The sequence below is a fragment of the Culex quinquefasciatus genome, chromosome 1 (genome assembly GCF_015732765.1).
Source record: "Culex quinquefasciatus strain JHB chromosome 1, VPISU_Cqui_1.0_pri_paternal, whole genome shotgun sequence".
Classification (NCBI taxonomy): domain Eukaryota; kingdom Metazoa; phylum Arthropoda; class Insecta; order Diptera; family Culicidae; genus Culex; species Culex quinquefasciatus.
This window is the reverse complement of record NC_051861.1, coordinates 67,111,510-67,133,003: the sequence shown is the minus strand read 5'-3', so window position 1 is coordinate 67,133,003 and position 21,494 is coordinate 67,111,510. Positions and strand designations below refer to the sequence as shown.

The window sequence follows — 21,494 nt, the reverse complement described above, 5'->3', positions numbered from 1 at the left end:
TATGGACTGCAGCCAAAATTGTATGGAGACTTGTATGGTTGAACCAATGACGCAAAATAGCTTATTTGGTCATAGGGAAGGCCCCCACAAAGTTTATGTCAAATCAAAAAATACAAAAAATAAAAATGGTCGAAATCGGCCGATTTCGTAGAGCGTTGCTCACCTGCAAAGAAATCATCAACAAACCTACTCACCAATTCCACTTCCTCAGTTGCAACACTTTAATTTGCCACTTCAACAATAGCCAAATAATGTAATTTTCTCCTTTCACATCCTCTCACTTCATATTTAACAACACAAACTCAACAAATCGACCGCTCTCGTTCGAATCCTGACTTGAAATGACAGACGTAAACAATCCCAAGTTCAATTATATTCAACCAACAAAGTTTTTGATTTTTCTAAAACCAAAGCTAACAGTCGAGCACGTTCATTCGAGTTCGGGAAATCTGTTAGCCTTTTTGCATTTAGCATTTTCAACAAACAGGTTATTAAATTAATATTGAATTTTGGTTATTTTAACTGAAAATTGGCAGTCATCTTCGCCGCCAATTTGACTTCCGGTAGTTTTTTATGTAACATGTTACATCCTTGAGCAGAACTGTTAAATTCTAATGAAAACACTAATTGATTTGAAATTGAATTTTACTTTAAGGGTGCACAGCAACGAAGGATGTTGTTGTCTTCTTATTCCAAAATTGTCAAACTTACGGACCCAATCCGCAAATACGGGATTGTAAAATTAGTGAAACTTTGTTGTAAATTACTTTGTGGACAGTATTTTAGGGGAAGAATTTAAAAAAATATTTCGATAGTACCCGTAGTTTTAAAGATACTAAAATGTCTGCAACAAAAATCTGGATGCAAATGATCTGGTTGCTGTGCACCGTTAAACAACTCGATTTATTCCACATGTTTTTCTTTCCTGAACCTGCCAAGGCTTCTTTTATAATCCGCTCTTTGAAATCCTGCGGTGGGATTCCACACCTAATAGGAAGATACCATCGTGCACCGACACCACCAGGTGCCAAGTCCCGTTTCCTCCTTGAGAACTGAAAGAACACCCAAAACTCTGTTATGTACTTGAATGTACTTCCTGTATCTTGATTGAACCTGAATTGAAAATTGAATAAAAGATACACTTTAAGATGTTCGTCTAACCACATTGGTTGCTTAAATCAACGTATTTGCAACAATAAATTTATTAGCAGTGTTTTGTTCTCTATCGATCATAAAAACAAAAAAAATGCGACCATCAAAAATAAAACCTACATCATCATGTAAGCCAGCTTGGGAATTATTCAAAACCATTTTGGAAACTTTCAAAAGTTCTTAAAAACAAACCAAAGCCTATTCCTCCTCTTATTGTTGAGGATTCTCCTTTGATTACATCCGAGGAAAAGGCAAATGCACTTGGGCTTCATTTTGTTAGTTCACATAATCTTGGCGCTTCCATGACCAGCCGTAAAGAAACATCAGTTGCCAATAGTATTTCAACAATCAATGACTCTACCTTTGAATTTCCTGCAGATTCCCATGTTTCTGGTGAGGAAGTCAAAGTTGCAGTTAAACAAATGAAAAATATGAAAGCTCCTGGCTTTGATAACATTTTTAATCTAGTGTTGAAAAACAGAGTGATCAGTTCTTTCAACATCTAGCCAATATTTTCAATAAATGTTTGCAACTTGCTTACTTCCCCACCAATTGGAAGCTGGGCAAAGTCATACCAATTTTGAAGCCTCAAAAGATCCAACATCGCCAACAAGTTATCGTCCCATTAGTCTTTTGAGTAGTCTGTCCAAACTCTTTGAGAAGGTCATCTATTCAAGGCTTTTGGATTTTACCAACGATAATAATATAATTTTGAATGAGCAGTTTGGCTTCCGAAAGGGACATAATACTGCTCATCAGCTTACGAGAGTAACTAAAATCATCAAGCAGAACAAGCTTGAGTCTAAATCAACTGCTATGGCTTTGTTGGATGTTGAGAAGGCTTTTGACAATGTTTGGCATGATGGTTTGATACATAAACTGTATTTATACGGTTTTCCAATGTATCTTATCAAAATTATCCAGCACTATCTTTCGGAGAGATCGTTCAGGGTTTTTCTGAATGGGATTGCTTCTGGATTATTCAACATTGATGCTGGGGTTCCCCAAGGAAGTATTCTTGGCCCACTTCTGTACAATATTTTTACATCTGATTTGCCTACTCTTCCTGGTAATGGTGTGTTGTCACTTTTTGCTGATGACACTGCCGTTATTTATAAGGGTAAAATAACCAGATATTTAGTCGGCCGTCTTCAGAAGGGTCTTGACGTTCTTTCCGAATACTTTGGCGACTGGAAAATTCGCATAAATGCAGCCAAAACTCAAACCATCATTTTTCCACTTTCCAAATCGGCCCGATTTGTCCCAAAGGATGATGTTTTGATTAAAATGAATGATGTTTCAATACCCTGGTCAAAGGAAGTTGTATATTTAGGTCTCATACTTGACTCGAAACTATTGTTTCGACAGCATGTAGATAAAATATTGAACAAGTGCAGCATTCTCATCAGGTGTTTGTATCCTTTAATTAACAGAAAATCAAAGTTATCTTTGAAAAATAAGCTAGCAGTTTACAAACAAATAATTTACCCCGTTATTGAGTATGCAGTACCTGTTTGGGAGTGTTGCGCTAGAACTCATAAATTGAAGCTCCAGTGTGTCCAAAACAAGGTACTCAAAATGGTTTTGAATGTTCCTGGCTGGACTAGATCAAGTGAGGTTCATGAATTAGCAGAAGTAAAAATGTTGGATCAGAAGATTCAAGAAAAATGTTTGAAATTCAGGGAAAAATGTGCTATATCTGAATACCCCTTGATTCAAGGATTGGTTTAGTTTATGGTAAGATTAAGTTAGTTTTAGGTTAGGTTATGTTTTCTTAATTTTTTTCTTCATTGTACTTAGTGTTACAAAATGATAAATCATATACATTTAAAGTTATGAATATGAACAGTGTTTAAATCACGAAAAGCAAACTAAAGCTGAAGAGCCACAGCTGACCACTTATTATGTAAACCAAATGTAATTATTATAAGAAAGATTCAATAAAGTATATTTAATTCAAAAAAAAAAAAAAACCTACATCATTTCATGTATTGTTTGTACACTGCACATTTTCTATATTTTTCACAGGGATGTATGGAAAAACTTGTTGATGGCATAAAACAAAATATAAAGCTCGTATATATTGTCGGCGCGGGAGTTATTGGAGTTGAAATTCTTGCTTTGATATTTGCTCTATTACTCTGTTGTGCGATACGAAGAAGCAGCAACTATAAAAACTAAAAAAACATGCAAATTTTTAAGACAATGTAACTAGAAATACTCTTCAGAGATATATACATTCAGCTGCAGGCTTCCGGCAAATTATTCAGTTTTATGCTAAATAAGAGCAAGGTAAAGTATCGTTTTATTTTTTATTAAATGATAAACAAATCGCTTATATGACGTAAATGCTAAATGGCAGGGTATCTTTAATACATTTGAGAATAATAAATGAAATTATTGTTGTTTATTGGACATTTTCAAAAAACAAACTCTAGAAAAAAAATCGACTAGCTGTCTAGCGTGTGGGGCAGAATGGGCCACCTTAGAAGCCATTTTGTTTAATTTAATTATTAAGAATCGTTGGAACTTACTTATATCAAAAGAGGCCTTTCCAACACTTCTATAAAAAAGCCTAAAAAAATCAAACATTTTTTGAAAAAAGTGTAAATATGATGAAAAAAGCCGTATGTTGTAAAATTATCATCAAAACTAGCAAAATTCATTTTGTTTAGAGAGCCTGGAGTTTATTAGAGAACGGCCATCTTAAAACAAAAGTACCAATCGAAGCACGAGAACTTTCAAACGGAGGTACCAATCGAGCAGAAAAAAGTTCAGTTGGCGTTCATTCGATGGGAAGTATTGTAATTAGGGTGATTTATATTTAATTCGAAAATGTGCAAAACGCTGTAACCAGTGGTTAGGTTAGCTTCAAGAGTGGTGAGACTGTTGTTCCGCGACGCGTAAATTAGCATGCCGAAAGGGAACCCTGTGAAAGCTGGAGAGCGGAACATCCCCACTAGCGTGGTTCACGTTTCTATGAAAAGACAAAAGTTGTTATTTTGTCTTGCATCAACCGGAATTTCGTTCTTTTATGTCCCCAGAAGCACTCCTGAAAATTTGAGCCCATTTGGTAAGGTCTAGGAGCTCCAGTTTTAATTTGAAATTTATATGGGATTTTGAGGGCTTTACTTCAAAAGCCACCATCTAAAAGTATCTGTATCTTTAAAGGGTCACTTCCTAGCATGTTGGTATGTTCTACAAAGTTGTTCCCCAGTTCAAAACCTATCTCCTACTATAAGAATCAAGTCATTTCATCGATTTATAAAAAAATCCTAATACAATGTAAAAAAAGATAGTTTCCCATGGAAAATAAAACAAAATCCCATATAAATTTCAAATTAAAACTGGAGCTCCTAGACCTTACCAAATGGGCTCAAATTTTCAGGAGTGCTTCTGGGGACATAAAAGAACGAAATTCCGGTTGATGCAAGACAAAATAACAACTTTTGTCTTTTCATAGAAACGTGAACCACGCTAATCCCCACTCGAGTAGCGGTCCAACGCCAATGGACGCTACCAACGCTGCACGCTGGAGTAGTTGCGCTAGTCACCACCAGAAAGCGCCACGAGAAGGACAATGGATTCGCTAGGGCGAAATAGGATGAGAATGGGGCGAAACGGGAAGGATGGATGAGGTTGAGGATCGCTGGAGAATCTGCGCCATTGGATCGGTCACTTGCCTGGTTATTGAAGAAGTGGACGGTCGAACCAGCTACGTTCGCCGTCACGTAAAAGTGAAACCTGTTCACAGTGTGTGAAGTGGAACCGGTGCAGAAGACCGGAGGAAAGGGTCCGTCGATCACGAGATCCGGACGAGCTGCAGGAGTACCTGCGTAGAAACTGGACATCCAGGTAAAGGACGATTCCACTTTAACCCCGAAACAGCCAACCCATCTCCTTTCCGCCATCTTCTAACGCTGCCCCATTGTGCCCTACAGACCCTCGGTGTGTACGCTTCGCGTATTGGCCGGCAAGCCCAACCCTGGGTGCCGGAAGCCCGTGTGACCCACACGACACCCGCAGTGTCCCCTACGGCGATCGTCACGCCAGACGATCGCAACTCTACACCGTTCCGGTGAGGGAACTGCCGGTCGCGACGCCGCCATCTTGTTCCGAGGAACATCCCTGTCGCGACCATAACCGCCACCGAATCTGCCAACCGTTACATTCCGTCGACGCCGGAAACCAGGCAATCCGGTGGACTTGTCCACCGAAGTCCTGGGTCCGTCAACAAACCCAGGAGCGTCGAGGCAGAAGTCGAGGAGAGGGTCCGAGTACGAGTTGAAGCAGCTGACCGTCAAGCACGAGCGAAGTGCAGAAGAAGGCGTTCCGCTCCGGTGGAGTGTGTCCCGGATGCGTGGAGGCGACAACGACGGCGAGTAGCAGAAGCCGGCGAGAACGAGCAGCGGCAGCAGTGACAGTTCCGGAAAGGGGCCCCAAGGAAGAAGGAAGAAGAGGACGTGTGAGGTAGGACTAGATTAAGGAAGTGGGAAGGACAAGGAAGTGCAGCTTGAGTCTGCCAAAATAAACTGTCGGATAGTTCCGGAATAAAGTGGGTGTTTTGTTCAACGGTACTAGCAGGTGTTTTCCTTTTGTGCCGAATTCGGATTAACAGGCCGACCCTGAGGTGTTTTAATAAGGGAGGTCTCATCATTGCTGGAGTTAGCCAGCCATTTGTTATAACACAAATTGAAAACAAAACAGTTTAAAGGTGCACAGCCACGAAGGAAGTTGTTGTCTTCTTATTCCAAAATTGTCAAACTTACGGACCCAATCCTGCAACAATGTGATTGTAAAAATAGTCAAACTTTGTTGTAAATTACGTCGTGGACAGTACTTTAGAGGACGAATAAAAAAAATATTTCGATAGAACCCATAGTTTTGAAGATACTAAAATGTCTGTAACAAAAATCTGGGTGCAAAAGCTCTGGTTGATGTGTACCGTTAAATTTTCTTTTTTTAATTTTAATTTTGATTTGATTCGTAAACTCATTATGTCGTTGCGTATTAATGCCACTCAAAAATGGTCAGTTTCGGGCGCTAATAACTTCGCGGGATTTTTTTTTGAAAACTTTTGCAAACGCAGCATTTTATTTTAGATTTACACCAACCATAAAGTATGTTTAAGAGCGAGTTTTTCACCGATGTGAAACAGGTCGTATCGAGGTGCTCCGATTTGGATGAAAATTTCAGGGTTTGTTTGTCTATACATGAGATGAACTCATGCCAAATATGAGCCCTCTACGACAAAGGAAGTGGGGTAAAACGGGCGTTGAATTTTGAGGTCCAAAAAACATGAAAAATCTTAAAATTGCTCGCATTTCCGTAAAACTTAATCAATTCCAACTCTCTTAGATGCATTCGAATGGACTTTTGAAGCCCTTCAAAATGTGCTATAGACATCCAGAATTGGTTTGACTTTTTCACATAGCTTTTGCAAATTACTGTTAAAAATGGATTTTTTTAAAACCTTAATAACTTTTGGCATCAGCCTCCAACACCCATACTCCCATAGGTCAAAAGTTAGGGAATTTCATGGACTATAAGCCTACGGTATTAACTTTTTGGCCAATCGCAGTTTTTCTCATAGTTTTACGATTTTTCTAGAACAAACATTTTACAACGTTAGTTTTTGCCCTGTAGGCCTCCATAGCGGCACTTTTTGGTATCAATTTTGACATATTCGGAATCCTCAGAAAATTTTACATTAGATTGAGGTGTTTAGAATTTGATTGGAAAAAATGCCATTTAGAATTAATTAAAATATTATTTAGCATTTTGTCGGATTAGGGGTAAAACAAATTTTCGCCTACTTGATACAGCATTCGACTTATTGATTATAGGGTAAATAAGATCTATTTCTTTTTCAAAATGTGTTATTTAATTATTTTTAAATCAAAATTACAACTCCAATACTTCTAACTTACGTGAAATTGTCCGAGGATTCCGAATATGACAAAATGGAGACCAAAAAGTGCCGTCTTCTTTGCCTACAGGGCAAAAACTAACGTTGTAAAATGTTTGTTCTAGAAAAATCGTAAAACTATGAGAAAAACTGCGATTGACCAAAAGTTAATACCATAGGCTTATAGTCCATGAAATTCCCTAACTTTGACCTATGGGAGTATGGGTGTTGGAGGCTGATGCCAAAAGTTATTAAGGTTTAAAAAAAAACAATTTTTAACAGTAATTTGCAAAAGCTATGAGAAAAAGTCAAACCAATTCGGGATGTCTATAGCACATTTTGAAGGGCTTCAAAAGACCATTCGAATTCATCTAAGAGAGCTGGAATTGATTAAGTTTTACGGAAATGCGAGCAATTTTAGGATTTTTCATATTTTTTGGACCTCAAATATCAATACCCGTTTTAACCCACTTCCCTTTGTCGTAGAGGGCTCATATTTGGCATTCATCTCATGTATAGACAAACAAACCCTGAAAGTTTCATCCAACTCGGAGCACCTCGATACGACCTCTAGAACAAACCGAGCAGAATCTACAAATACTGCCTCTTAAACTCAGTTTGTTTTGATTCAATTGACTGATCAAAAGAGAATCTGAAAAGAGTCACGCAGGTGCTTTGACAATTGCTGTGCTGCAAGCTATTTTGACTGATGTGCATGTAGTGGTGCCAGTTGCCAGATGACCGTTCTCTAATAAGCTCCAGGCTCTCTAGTTTTGTTGCATTAAACCAGGGGATGCTAAAGACCGCCATCTTAGGTGATTGAGATTGATAACGGGGCAAAATGCGCACAGTGCAAACAATTTTTTAATAATTCAATTTTTGTTATTAGAATTACTGTAGTAAAAGTCAAATTACACAGTAGTTAAGTTAAACGTTTCATGTGATAAAAGTATAACTTTAAATGAGGTCATCGGCCCGATGTGTGCTTAATAATCCCAACTTTAGTAGTTTATTTTGCAAATAAATTGATAAAAATCACCTCACAAACATACACTAACTTTTAAACGTACATTGCGGTAAAATTTTACATAAAAACAATAATTACTTTATTTCCATTTTATGCCTGCAGTTTTTGTACTTTTTTTTACAGTGCGCAGTTGCTTTGTTTTGGTTCCGTAACGAACAGCTGTTCTTTTGTGCTGGAGCCGAAGTTGACATTTCCTTTTGTTCTGTTGCCGAAGTTCACGCTTACTGGGGGAGCTCAATTTTTAAGTTCGTTCAAGCAAAATGAAGTTCGGTTCAGCGATGTCAATTTTAAGATGGGTTTGTTTTGATTTTATTTCGCAAATTTGAAATCACTGAACCGAACTTCATTTTGCTTGGTGACTTTGCTGAAATTTAAAAAGTGACAGTTTTGGGGACTTAGCATTTTCAGAGTGGATGTTCTGGTAGGTAAGTTTGTGAAATTGTATCTTTTATTTAAAATATCTCGTAATTTGTATTTTTATATTTTTATTTCCTGGAAGACGACCGTCCCGCCGGAAACATCACCCATCGAAATGTCCGGCCGGTGGAAGGACCGCCGGAAGCAGTTAAAAGCGACCGCTGACGGCATCGGGGCTTGACTCGACCACGAGTATCTGCCGTGGTTCCGCGGATGGGACAGTCGCGACGCGTAACAGTTGCTCGAAGCCCCGCTCCGGAAGAATATTAAGAAACCTTAAAGGTTGGAAGGGAGGTTCGCGGCTGAGAAACCGTTAGTAAGCGAGCCGGATTGTGATTGAGAGGGAGTAACCTTGCCAGAACCATGAAACCGAATCTGCTTCCGCCACCCCTGGCGACCGGTGCCATCGACCTGTTGCAGGAGATGCTCCTCGAGCGTGGGGCCATCCGGACCGACTTTACGCTGTACCAGGACCAGCGTCGGAATCTGCTGCTGGTTCCGGAACAAGGCAAGTGTGATGCCGACGCAACACCGGCAACCTATTTGGTCGGGAAGCATGAGGAAGCTTTGGTGTGGTACAACCGGAGCATCTGCTTCGCGGAGAAGGGGACGGACCAGCTGGCCACGGGAATCGGTAGGGCGGGAGGCGAGACGTGTGTGGTTGAGGTTAGGTTTTGATGTTTTTTTTTTATTTTGAAGGTCGGCGGTTTACTACGAGCAAGGCGAGTAAGAGTTTGCACTGTACAACATCGATCTTGCCAAGAAGCATGATTATTCGGAAAAGTTGTTGCAAGCAGCAGATTGCTGCTCGAAGGGCACGGTTCCAAGTCCGCGGATGGGCATTAATGTGGATACTCACCCGAAGATTCCCTTCCTGGCCAAGGGAATAAAGGTTGATCACCCACCGGCGAATCCTAGTTGCCGAAAAGGACTTTAATCCGGGGGACGTGATTATGGATTGACTTCAACCTGTGCTACGAAAACTGCAGCCACTGCGGAGTCAAGTTCAGCAACAGCTTGAAACCTTGCCCGGGCTGCGTCTTCTTCATGTACTGCGGAGAGGAGTGTCGGCAGAAGAGCTGGAAGCTGTGGCATCAATTCGAATGTCCGGTGGCCACGAAGCTGCGCAATTTCTCCAACTTTAATCTGCTGAGCACTCCGCGTCTGTTCTTGTACGGTCTTTCCCTGTTCGATGACAATTTGGCCGAGCTGAAGCGGTTCTGCGAGGCGAACGAGGGCGCAGAACTGAACCGGTTCGAGTTGGATTACAGCAACCTGGACCGACGTGAGCTGTTCAGAATTCTGCACAACACGGTAGCTCGTCGCGACCCGATTGGAGAGTTGAACGGCTACTTGGAGGAAAAGCTGATTTCTTACGGTTACTTTTTAGTGTTCCAAGCGAATCCACTGATGAGCAGTTCTCTACGGAATCGGTCTTTTTTCTTTAATTTTAATTTTTGTATTTTTTAATCCGGCTGAAACTTTTTTAGTGCCTTCGGTATCCCAAAAGAAGCCAATTTGCATCATTAGTTTGTCCATATAATTTTCCATACAAATTTGGCAGCTGTTTATACAAAATGATATGTGAAAATTCAAAATCTGTATCTTTTGAAGGAAATTTTTGATCGAGTTGGAGTCTTCGGCAAAGTTGTAGGTATGGATATGGACTACACTGAAAAAAATGATACACGGTAAAAAAAATTTTGGTGATTTTTTATTTAACTTTTTGTCACTAAAACATGATTTGCAAAAAAACACTATTTTTAATTTTTTTTATTTTTTGGTATGTTTTAGAGGACATAAAATGCCAACTTTTCAGAAATTTCCAGAATGGGCAAAAAATCTTTGACCGAGTTATGATTTTTTGAATCAATACTGATTTTTTCAAAAAATCGAAATATCGGTCGCAAAAATTTTTCAACTTTATTTTTCGATGTAAAATCGAATTTGCAATCAAAAAGTACTTTAGTGAATTTTTTTTTTTTTGAAATTAAATATGTCTTTATTGAACTTTCTTATAATAATTACATTTCTTTTACATGATAAGTGGTATGGCCTAATGCTCTTCATCTTTGTTATATTTTTCGTTTTCTTATTAACTGATCACATTTATTTATTTGCTTCAAATTGTTTTACATTATTGCATTGAATTGAATACATTTGGGTAAAAAAGAAAAAAAATCACTTTAACAACTAATCCTAACCTAAAACTAAAAAAAAATAATCCATTGAAATATTCAAAATCACTAGAACGAGTAAACTACGAACTGTATTTTAAGATAAATCCTCCAAGCGTTCTTACTTGTTCCGCACGAGTTTTGCAACCACGCAGTGTTGTTGTCATCTCGATGAAAATGTTCAGAAGTTCTTGTGGTGAAAACAGATCACTGCTGCCTTCATCCGTTGATGTTGGTTGGTTTTCCCTCGATTGCTGACTGAAGCCAGGAGGTGTTGTGTTCTCTGCAACTTTTTGCCGCTGATTCAACGGCAATGGCTGCAGATTTGGAACCACTCGAACAGATCCCACTCCAGGTGACGCCAACGCCTGAAAACTCAGAAACGGGCAGCCCTCAAGAAGTTCAACAAGCACCCAACGCGTCGCTGGAAGGTCCAATACAACTCTATCAACCGAAAGTACAGCCGCTTGAACAACACTTTGTTCTTGAGATACCAGCGCCGCATCCAGCATCGCCTAAAGCAGAACCCGAAGCAGTTTTGGAACCACGTTAACAGCCAGAGGAAGGAAACTGGCCTACCAAGCGTCATGGAACTTGACAGCAGAGAAGCATCTTCACCAATTGCCATCTGCGAATTGTTTCGCTCTCAATTTAGCAGCGTATTCACTAATGAGGATTTGGATGATATAACGGTACAACAAGCTGCATCAAACGTTCCTGATCGCGATACTATTGCCCAGCACCCACTCGTTGATCCCGACACTGTTAGCCGAACTTGCAGCGCTTTGAAGTACTCCACCAGCAGCGGTCCGGATGGCATCCCCGCAGCTGTTTTGAAGAGCTGCTCTGACAGTCTTGCTCTCCTCTTTCGAAGCTGTTCAACATTTCCCTCAAATCTGGCGTGTTCCCACTGTCCTGGAAAAATCCTACATATTTCCGGTACATAAGAAAGGACCTAAGCGAAATGTTCGAAATTATCGAGGTATTGCTGCTCTGTGTGCCGTCAGCAAGTTGTTTGAGTTGATTGTTCTTGACCACATTAAACTTAACTGCAACAACTACATCGCTCAAGAGCAACATGGTTTCATGCCAAAACGCTCGACGTGCTCCAACCTTGTTGCCTACACTTCCATTATTTCCCAATCTATGCAAAAACGCCAGCAAGTAGATGCCATTTACACAGATCTCTCCGCCGCTTTTGACAAGATAAATCATCGGATTGCTTTTGCTAAATTGGAAAGGTTAGGCTTTTGTGGATCGTTTCTTAAGTGGCTGTGCTCGTACCTCTCTGACCGTGAAATGTGTGTCAAAATTGGTGATGTCTTGTCCGCAGTTTTTGCTGTTTTCTCCGGTGTACCTCAAGGAAGTCATCTCGGTCCAATCATCTACCTGTTGTACATGAACGATGTCCACCTGTTACTTAAGTGTCACAAACTGTCGTATGCTGATGATATCAAGCTCTTTGCTGTCATAAACTCTAGCAACGATGCGCTCTTGCTGCAAGACCAACTTAACATCTTCGCCCACTGGTGTGACGACAACAGAATGGTCCTTAACGCCTCGAAATGCTCTGTGATTACCTTTACCCGCAAGCGATCGACAATATCCTTTGACTATAATCTATCAAATACTAGTCTTAGTCGTTCGTCATCTATCAAAGACCTTGGTGTTGTGTTAGACTGTCAATTGTCCTTTATTGAACATATTTCCTACACCGTCTCTAAGGCATCCAAAGTTCTTGGTTTTGTTTTTCGTGTGGCTAAACATTTTCGTCAAGTTTCGTGTTTGAAGGCACTTTATTGCTCACTGGTTCGCTCGACACTAGAATATTGTTCGGTGGTCTGGGCTCCGTTCTACCAAAACGGTATCGAGCGAATTGAAAAGGTTCAACGGAAGTTCACTAGGTATGCGCTTCGCCACATCCCCCTAGTGGACCCACTAAATCCACCTAGCTACGCAGATCGCTGCAATTCCCTTGGTCTTGACCTTCTATCTGTTCGTCGTGACGTAGCTAAAGCAATCTTCGTGTCTGATTTGTTAAAGTCTTCAATTGACTGTCCTGAGATTCTTGAGCAAGTCAACTTCTACATTCAACGCCGTACGATCAGATCTCACCAATTCATTAGAATTCCACGCGCATCGACCAACTACGGTCGCAACGCGGCCGTGTCGAGCATGTGTAGAGTCTTTAACGATTGCTACGTGCACTTTGACTTCCATTTGTCTCGCAACGTACTTCGGAAACTTTTCCTAAACCATTTTAAAACTTGACCCATCGCTACCAGAAGCTTTCTACTTGTGATATCCAACTGTGATCTCAGTTTAGGTTAGGATTAGGGAAAGTTTTATTTGTGTTCTATGTATTAGTTTAAGAAATCTTGTATCATTGGAGTTTGTAAACTTGTTGATGCGTTAAGATGAGGTGGTTTTTATGCCTTCTTGAGAATGTGTCTGACACAGCTCAAGGGGCTTTTGCCCACCAAAATAAAAAATGAAATGAAATGAAAGCAGGAAAATCCACGTCCGTGAAAGTTGGTGGTGTTTTGCGACGATTTGGTTGGTGCCTCGTCGTCGCTTGCTGCCGAATTTTTACAAACTCAGCTCGTTTTGGGCAGCTTCGATTCTTGGTAGAATGGTCGCCGCCGCAATTGAAGCATTTCGCTTCGATGTTCTCGTTGATTGTTTCGCAAGCTTGAGTTTTGTGCTCACCTCCGCAGGTTGCACAACGACTCTTGATGAAACAGTTCCTTCCACCATGCCCAAACTGCAAACAGTTCGAACACTGTGTCACGTCACGGTGCACTGGACGATAACGTTCCCAAGACACGATGATGTTGAAAATTGCCCGAACTGCCTTCAGCTCAGACGGCGTTGTCGATCCTTTCTCGAGATGAACCAGGTACAGTTGATCACGATACTTGATGTCCTTGTTGTGTCTCGTCATCTTGAAACTTCGATGACGTTCAACTTCAGAGATTTGAGCTCTTCTTTCAGCACACTTACATCCATGTCGTACAGGCCTCGGAGGACCTGTTTCATGGGGCGTTTACCTGGATCGTCATGGCTGTAGTATTCAATCTTTGTGTTGTTCAGGAAATCCCGAACGTAGTTGTAATCCTTTCTGGTAGGTAGCAGAATTTTGAGTCCATCAGCACACAAGCGAATGGAAGCTCGTAAAGCACCAGATTTGATAAATCCGGTCAGCCACTTTCGCACCGAATCCGATGACAATGTTTTCACAAAAATGGGTGGCAACTTTTCCCGTCGTTCAAATTCTTCCTTCTCGCTCACGTCCACAGGGAGGGTAGCAAACTGGTTTCCAGACGAATTTTGAGCGTCCTTGCTCAAACTGCCTGGCTTTGCAGGTAGCACTTCGGCATTCTTTAGCTTCTTCAAATCTGCCGATCCTGCTGGTGAGGACCGCCTCTTTTTCTTGCCGTGAGGCATTTTTTGCACTTTTTAGCACTCTTTTGGTTTGTGAGGGACACACGTCTGACTCGCTTCTCTGCTGATCGCAGACTGCCAAGTACTTTAGTGATTTTTTGATAAAGTGCACCGTTTTCAAGTTATAGCCATTTTTAGGTAACTTTTTGAAAATTGTCGCAGTTTTTCATTTTTTATAGTTGTTTGCCCACCTTTGAAAAATATTTTGAAAAGCTGAGAAAATTCTCTATATTTTGCTTTATTGAACTTTGTTGATGCGACCCATAGTTGTTGAGAGCTGTAGGCTAAAAACAGGAAAATTGATGTTTTCTCCACCCAAACAACCCAACATTTTCTAATGTCGATATCTCAGCAACTATAGGTCCGATTTACAATGTTAAAACATGAAACATTCGTGAAATTTTCCGATCTTTTCGAAAAAAATATTTTCAAAAATTTAAAATCAAGACTAACATTTCAAATGGGCGTAATATTGAATGTTTGGCTCGTTCAAAATGTTAGTCTTGGTTTAAAATTTTTGAAAATATTTTTTTCGAAAAGATCGGAAAATTTCACGAATGTTTCATGTTTTAACATTGTAAATCGGACCTATAGTTGCTGAGATATCGACATTAGAAAATGGTGGGTTGTTTGGGTGAGACTTAGAAAACATCAATTTTCCTGTTTTTAGCCTTTGCATAGCAATATCTCAGCAACTATGGGTCGCATCAACAAAGTTCAATAAAGCAAAATTTAGAGAATTTTCTCAGCTTTTCAAAATATTTTTTCAAAGGTGGGCAAACATGAGCACTAATTTAAAACCCGATTTAATCCCACCAGGGGTGAGATAGAGCCTTTCTTACTAAAGAATATAACTTCTCTCAATTCACAACATCGACTTGATACAAAAAATCTTATGATGAAAGCAAGGTATTATTAATGATGTGTTTTCTAAAAGAATTCACCTATCGAATATTTTTAATCGTACAAATTCTTAGCTTCCAATGCGCAAGTGACGACACACACCGCGGTTTTGGTTTTCTAGTTTTGGTACGAGCCCAAAACCGAACAAAGGAGGCGCAAAGCAAAACCGAGTTAACCGCACAGTGGGAAGCTTGCCATTCAGCGTCTACGAAAGTGAGAGAGTCAGAGATAGATATTTTTACAACTGCACCACTACACACTCAATCGCAATACCTTAGGTAGATAGCCATTGGCGTCGCGAGCATTGAAAACTTTGAAAACGATATAAAGCTTAGAAGCTTCGAAAGCTCCTATTGGAATCCAATGAACTCTGTTAAATAAAACGACACGACAAATGAAGCCTACTTAAAGGCGATTTTAGGAGCACACGGGAAACAAATTGATTGTACCCGGATGAATGTCCTATGTCAAAATAGTTTTTGCATAAACATTGGACAGTTATGCAAAAACGGACAGAGCAAAAGAAACCGAAAAGCTACGATATCTTACATGTTGAAGGAAACATCGGTAGACAAAATACTACGAACGAGTATAAGTCGAGCCGTCGTTCTAAAAATTGATCGGGATTGCCGATCGATGTCGAATTTGTTTCAGATGCTCACTCATGGTCTGTACTATGAATGAATTAAATTTTTCAATAAAGGGATTTTAACTCCTCAGAAATTTATTCAGAAAATCCCACTTCGGTTGTTGACTTCATTCTCGAAGCAATGCCAAACTGGGGTATATCGCATCCTCAGTCAGTGGCGGTCACCCTAAATGGTGACTTGTCACCCTGAAAATATGCGACAGTAATTAGGGGTACACTACAATAGATCAACTAAATGGTCGCAGTAGTCTTAAATCCCACAAAAAAAAAATGAATGTAGCAAGAAATTTCGAATAAAATCAGAAATGAAAAATGTTGGCGAAGGTCACCAGGTGGGCTTTTACCTTTTTTTAGGGATTTTGTTTCTTATGGTAGGTCAATCAAACGGCTCTAACTCCAGAACCATATTATGAATCTGGATGAAAATTTGGGAGGTTGTAGGGCTCGAAAAATGCAATTTTTGAGATAAATAAAAGGTATGAAAATTAAAATTTTTGACCATATTTTCATTTGAAAACTGTGTATTTTCTGGAAAAGTCTGGCCGCATCCGAAAACAGATGGATAATTCGAAATTTGCGCGGCAACTCGCCCAGGTTCAGCACACTAGCTTTCATCTGCATTTAGGAGAATCGAAATCGGATTTATGGGAGCTGAGAACGGCGCGACACAAAATTTTGCAAAATTTTACCACATACGAACATCACTCGACCTCCACGGAATTTATTTTCTCAAAATTCGAGGGTTCGAGATAGATGAGTTCTGTCAAGGTGAATCGATAGAGCGTCGAAAATCGATGCAGTGTGATTTTTTGGCGATTTTTCCGATTAAAATTCATGCTGAATCGACATATTTACGAAGATGGAAATGACGTCCTGGCTTAAAGTAAAACCTATACCTTTCTTTAGTGAGAAAGGCAAAAATGAAAAACTGCGACTATTTTCAAAAAAAGTTACCTATAAATGGCTATAACTTGAAAACGGTGCTCTTTATTAAAAAATCACTAAAGTACTTTTTGATTGCAAATTCGATTTTACATCGAAAAATGAAGTTGAAAATTTTTTGCGACCGATGTTTCGATTTTTTGAAAAAATCAGTATTGATTCAAAAAATCATAACTCGGTCAAAGATTTTTTGCCCATTCTGGAAATTTCTGAAAAGTTGGCATTTTATGTCCTCTAAAACATATCAAAAAATAAAAAAATTAAAAATAGTGTTTTTGCAAATCAAGTTTTAGTGACAAAAAGTTAAATAAAAAATCACCAAAATTTTTTTACCGTGTATCATTTTTTTCAGTGTAGTCCATATCCATACCTACAACTTTGTCGAAGACACCAACTCGATCAAAAAATTCCTTCAAAAGATACAGATTTTTGAATTTTCACATATCATTTTTGTATGGACAGCTGCCAAATTTGTATGGAAAATTATATGGACAAACTAATGATGCAAATTGGCTTCTTTGGGCATACCGAAGGCACCAAAAAGTTTCAGCCGGATTAAAAATACAAAAATCGAATGACCGAAAACTCAGAGAATTGCTCTGATGGTAACGGTCACCACTGGCCGTCGGAACTTTACGATTCAAACTTTGAACAAACTCGCTCGCCTGCAAACCACCCTCCTCTCAAACAACCGCGACTTTCTCGGGCGCATCATTTCCATCAACTCATCTTTCTGGCCATCCTCGCCAACATCCACACGTGCGAACCGAACGCGCACACGGCCTTCAAATCCGGGACCAATCGGAGTGGAGTAGTGGACAGGCTGGCAATCATAGGCCCTGCAGGTGCAGCCGCTTGAGTGAGCTAGAAGATCCGGCAGGACAGTGGCGTTTAAACGACCGCCAGAAGCAGAACAACAACGCCGCCGGAGGCCATCCGGGTGGGGCGAAGACGAATTGACACCAGAAACCGGGCTGCGTGCCGTTCAGGAACATAGGTCAGGCTGGAGCTCGTGCTGAAGGGCTTCTTGGCAACGCTGCGGAACGTGCTGGTCAAGGGTACTTGTAGGACGCTCGTAGGTCGGATGCGAGTTCAAGATCTATCTTCTCCAGCTAATGCCGTAGATTCTGCGCGTCAACTCATCCACCGGCTCCACTAGAGTGAAACTGTTCCCGCGCTGCTGAAGTTTGGTAACATACGACTACTTGCCACTTGCCATTAGCCAGAACCGCTGGAGAAGGACCTGGCCGAGGACGAGGCGAGTTATTCCAGGTCAACTACGACTGGGATCTGCTCGCGTCACGAGCGATTTGGGCCTTCGGCCCGTACAACACCAGCCCACACATCCTCGTCAACGACAAGCTGTCCTTCGGACAAAACCCTGCTCGGCTCCGTCAAAGACTCCATCGTGCAAGGCTTCCAGTTGGGCTCCCACGATGGACCGTTCAGCGAAGACCCCATTCGGAACGTCAAGTTCAAAATTATCGACCAATCCTTCGCCCAGGAAACGCTCCACCGTGGAGGTTGCCAAAGCATCCCCACCGCCCATCGAGTCGCCTACTCTGCCTTCCCCATGGCCACACCACGCCTCATGGAACCGCGCAACCTTGTTACCGAACTCTCCAACGATGTCGACAAGTGTCACTCGCTAGTCCTCGTCCATCCGTAGTCAATTCCGTTGAATTCCGCCAAACAAGATGTCCCGGGTGGAAATCCTCCTGTACGAGCAGTAGCACGAAGGTTTGGAGGAGGAACCGTTGCTCCTAATGCTGAAAATTATATTTTAACACAAGTTAAGTTCGGGTACTCGATGTCAAATTTGTATGACTACGGTTTGCGCCGTTTTGATTGGATCCACTCAAATTTGAGTTCCCCTGGTAAGCGTGTTGACAGCTTTTGTTGGCTACGGGCGAGCTGCCTGTAGTGAAATATAGATGTCGCCCCCTGCGTTAAACGTGATTTGTGAAGTTGACAGATTTGAGAAAACCTATTTCATTGGTCCAGAACTCACCTCCAAAGAAAAAAGGGTCAAAGTTCTAGGGACTTTTCTTCACCCTTTCTGGTTTTCTTTGGCTATCGCTTCTCCCGCTACCCGGGCAGACGGTAATAACAAAATTAATAATATTTCAATAACAAATCCTGTTAAAATAACAAAAAGTGTTATTATTTTATCCTGAAGTTCAACTTCAAGAAGAAAAATAATAACAGTTTCTGATAAAATAACAAAATTTGGTATTGAAGTGATATTATATTGAAAATGTTTAATAACACGCTAATAAGAGGAAATGTTATACATTTCAAAACTCTCCTCATAACAAAATTTGGTATTCGTTCGGTATACTGACTTAGAAATAAAATTACCATAAATCGCACAAATGGAAAAGTTTCTAAGTGTCCATAACACAATCTGTTATTATTTTTCTTTTGTTAAACATGTTTAAATTTTTGGGATAATTTTGTCTAATTTCGTCGGGGTCATTATTTTGGCCATGAAATGGGGTCCTTAAGCTAAAATTATTCTGAAAAGTTGAAATTTTGAAAGTTGATTTTTTTTAATTATTTGATATACCACCTAAAGGACTTTGTTTAAAATGATTAGAACTATGGGATAATTTTGACCAATTTCGTCAGGGTCATTATTTTGGCCATGAAATGGGGTCCTTAAGCTTAAATTATTGTGAAAAGTTGAAATTTTAAAAGTTGATTTTTTTTATTATTTGATATACCCCCTTAGGGACTTTGCTAAAATTGGCTAGAACTATGGGATAATTTTGACCATATTTTGGCCATGAATGGGGTCCTTAAGCTAAAATTATTCTAAAAAGTTGAAATTTTGAAAGTTAATTTTTTTAATTATTTGATATACCCCCTAAGGGACTTTGCTAAAATTGGTTAGAACTATGGGATAATTTTGACCCATTTCGTCGGGATCATTATTTTGGCCACGAAATGAGGTCCTTAAGCTAATATTATTCTGAAAAGTTGAAATTTTGAAAGTGGATATTTTTTAATTATTTGATATACCCCCTAAGGGATTTTACTAAAATTGGCTAGAACTATGAAATAATTTTGACCAATTTTATTTCACCATGAAATGGGGTTTCAAGCTAAAATTAATCCGATAAAATTAACTTTTCTGAGTTCATTTTTTTTTAATTTTGTTTTATTCCCTAACGGAATTGATTTATTTAATGAGAATTTTTGATGTGTGAATAACAAAAACTGTTATTATTTTCACAGAGCCAGGAAGTCGGAGCTGACGTTGAAGTTCGAGCTGGAGTGAGACCTCGGAGACTGCATCGGATTCAGCAAATTTTCAGCAACTTTTACTTGGAGTCGGAATCTGTGAAGTCGGGTATTTTTAGAGAGCTGAAGTCGTCGTTGACGTCATATCCTACATCCAGAGTCGGAGTTGTCTTCAAAGTATGGACCCGAGCAGACGGAAATAACTTGGGAAGGTCAGTTTTTGATATTGTGAGAAGATCGAAATATGTTATTGGGATGATCGGATTAGTTGTTAAAATAACAAAAATCAATAACAAAGATTTGTTCGAAGAATAACATAAACTGTTATTATGTTGTTATTGCAATAACAAACCAATAACACAGAAGGAATCATGAAGGAATAACAAGATTTGTTATTTTGTGCGGAGAGGTGGAGCAGCATAATAACAAAAATGTTATTGAACTGGTATGTCTCCATAACAAAAGTTATTGTTTTGGTTTATTTGTTATTTGCAAATAAACCTGCAGTTGCCATAACTCCTCCTAGTCAGGGCTGCAGAGTCGGGTACCTCCAAGCGACTTTGAATCCATACTTTGAAGACAACTCCGACTCTGGATGTAGGATATGACGTCAACGACGACTTCAGCTCTCCAAAATACCCGACTTCACAGATTCCGACTCCAAGTAAAAGTTGCTGAAAATTTGCTGAATCCGATGCAGTCTCCGAGGTCTCACTCCAGCTCGAACTTCAACGTCAGCTCCGACTTCCTGGCTCTGTGAAAATAATAACAGTTTTTGTTATTCACACATCAAAAATTCTCATTAAATAAATCAATTCCGTTAGGAATAAAACAAAATTAAAAAAATGAACTCAGAAAAGTTAATTTTATCGGATTAATTTTAGCTTGAAACCCCATTTCATGGTGAAATAAAATTGGTCAAAATTATTTCATAGTTCTAGCCAATTTTAGTAAAATCCCTTAGGGGTATATCAAATAATTAAAAATATCCACTTTCAAAATTTCAACTTTTCAGAATAATATTAGCTTAAGGACCTCATTTCGTGGCCAAAATAATGACCCTGACGAAATTGGTCAAAATTATCCCATAGTTCTAACCAATTTTAGCAAAGTCCCTTAGGGGGTATATCAAATAATTAAAAAAATTAACTTTCAAAATTTCAACTTTTTAGAATAATTTTAGCTTAAGGACCCCATTCATGGCCAAAATAATGACCCTGACGAAATTGGTCAAAATTATCCCATAGTTCTAGCCAATTTTAGCAAAGTCCCTAAGGGGGTATATCAAATAATAAAAAAAATCAACTTTTAAAATTTCAACTTTTCACAATAATTTAAGCTTAAGGACCCCATTTCATGGCCAAAATAATGACCCTGACGAAATTGGTCAAAATTATCCCATAGTTCTAACCATTTTAAACAAAGTCCTTTAGGTGGTATATCAAATAATTAAAAATCAACTTTCAAAATTTCAACTTTTCAGAATAATTTTAGCTTAAGGACCCCATTTCATGGCCAAAATAATGACCCTGACGAAATTAGACAAAATTATCCAAAAATTTAAACATGTTTAACAAAAGAAAAATAATAACAGATTGTGTTATGGACACTTAGAAACTTTTCCATTTG

General features: G+C 39.5%; 2 protein-coding genes across 2 annotated transcripts in view; both read left to right on the top strand.

The window, feature by feature from the left end:
- Positions 1–21,494, top strand: part of LOC119768855 (tetraspanin-11-like) — a 76,310-nt gene that overhangs the window by 43,191 nt on the left and 11,625 nt on the right. The window contains exon 3 of the mRNA XM_038260315.1: positions 3,181–3,444. Within this exon, the coding sequence (XP_038116243.1) occupies positions 3,181–3,333 (153 nt within the window). The 3' untranslated portion in view covers positions 3,334–3,444. The remainder of the gene's footprint in view (positions 1–3,180; positions 3,445–21,494) is intronic.
- LOC6054432 lies at positions 8,647–9,394 on the top strand. The gene is made up of 2 exons (XM_038260309.1): positions 8,647–9,138; positions 9,204–9,394. Exons 1-2 carry the CDS (start codon positions 8,868–8,870, stop codon positions 9,392–9,394), a joined length of 462 nt encoding a protein of 153 aa, XP_038116237.1. The 5' UTR covers positions 8,647–8,867.